The 1,639-nt window shown below is 54.3% G+C and overlaps 1 protein-coding gene across 1 annotated transcript in view; it reads right to left on the reverse strand.

Moving 5' to 3' along the window:
* LOC107104559 (breast carcinoma-amplified sequence 3-like) overlaps positions 1-1,639 on the reverse strand; it is a gene marked incomplete at its 3' end in the record, with an annotated part of 84,426 nt that overhangs the window by 3,286 nt on the left and 79,501 nt on the right. Inside the window, exons 21-22 of the mRNA XM_015404574.1 lie at positions 943-1,022; positions 727-900 (exon numbers count right to left, since the gene is read on the reverse strand). Coding sequence (XP_015260060.1) covers positions 727-900; positions 943-1,022 — 254 coding nt within the window. The remainder of the gene's footprint in view (positions 1-726; positions 901-942; positions 1,023-1,639) is intronic.

Here is a 1,639-nt window from a genome sequence, read left to right on the forward strand (position 1 = left end):
CTGCTGCTAGCAGTCGCTGCTAGCTGTCGCTGCTAGCTGCTGCTGCTAGCAGTCGCTGCCAGCTGCTGCTAGCGGTCGCTGCCAGCTGCTGCTGCTGCTAGCAGTCGCTGCTAGCTGCTGCTAGCGGTCGCTGCTAGCTGCTGGAAGTAAACACAGTGCTGGGAAATGAGCTAATGTGTAGCATATGAGGCTAATGGCTGCTAGCTGCTGACCAGCTGACAGCCTGGCAGGATGGAAACACAGCTGCTCCTCACACCTACAGCAGAACATTCAGGGAACAGAGGAAATCTAGTTTGGTTTTCTATGCTATGATGAGAGGAACCCAGCGGCTCTCTGAAGGTTCCACAGAGCTCTGTGATAAGTTATGTCAGTGAACACCCCCTCCCCCCCACACACACACACACAGGGCAGAGCAGGGAAGAGATGAAGCCACAAAGATGCAAACACCAAACATGACAACAACAAAATGGCCGACTGCAGACGGGGTTTGATGCTGTGGAGTCATAACAGGGTGATAGCAGGGGGGGGGGTGCGTGGGCACACAGCAGAGGGAGGAGATTAAACACTTTCATTCAGACTTGGAGTCTTATCTCGCTTTCAGGTTTTCTTTGAGAGCTCGATAGGAGCTTCCAGGCTGCAAGATGTCGCTGTGTAGTCTGGCTCTGATTGAAGCAGCCTACACCATCACACCCCCCCACAGATGGAGGACATCGATAGCAGCTGTACGTGGAGCCGCCTGACGGCGGCCGCAGAAGGCGGCTGACGATGGCCCCTCCTGTGCGGCCGGTAAAGGAGGAGAGGCCATCAGGACTGGAAGCTCTGTTGAGCGCAGGCTGAGTGAGAGAGCGAGCGTGGCGTCCCGTCACCTCAGGGAAGGCAGAGATAAGACGAGCGTATGGGCTGAGATAAGATGGGAGCAGAAACAGACTGGAAGTGAGTCACTGCAAGGAGGCCTGCAGCCTCACAGCCAAACCGTCCGTCAGAGGCCTCGTCTCTAACAGGTCAGAGCGCAGCGGCGCTCCCTGAAGCACACATCAGGTCCTCATTGTCCGTTAGAAAGAACAAACATCCTTTAGCTCCTCCAGACAACATGCAGGAGATGGCCTTCAACCTGGAGCTTTCTAACAGGTCTGCTGGTGGAGGAGGAGCCAACATGGAGGATGGAGCTTCACAGAGACACTGGAAGCTGTTCCTTCCTGCTGAATGTCAGCCGTGACCTGCTGACATCATCTGGATCGATCCGTCTGACCGATCCAGATCAGTGGATCTGTCTCACTGCATCAGCTGGACCTGAAGTTCACACAGAGCGTTTGGTTTGCAGCTGCAGTCCATCCAGATCCTGCTAACTCAGGCTCCCCCGGCACACCTCTCTGATTTCTCCAGCGTCTGCCTGACGTCCCAGAATCTCCTAAACTCTGGCAGATGCTGAACTTTCTATGGATTCTTTCTATTCTGGGCGTAAACATTAGAGACTGACATTTTTTCGGGAATCCCATGGGTCACGGGATTCCCGTGGGATTCCCGTGGGATGGGAGTCATTATTAGTAACGATCACGGGATTGGGACGGTACAGGATTAAACATTAACGGGAGCAGACGGGAGCGGGAGCAAACCAATAGTAACTTCCGCTCTGAGTTTT

The sequence above is a fragment of the Cyprinodon variegatus genome, unplaced genomic scaffold (genome assembly GCF_000732505.1).
Source record: "Cyprinodon variegatus isolate N-32 unplaced genomic scaffold, C_variegatus-1.0 Scaffold1792, whole genome shotgun sequence".
Classification (NCBI taxonomy): Eukaryota; Metazoa; Chordata; class Actinopteri; order Cyprinodontiformes; family Cyprinodontidae; genus Cyprinodon; species Cyprinodon variegatus.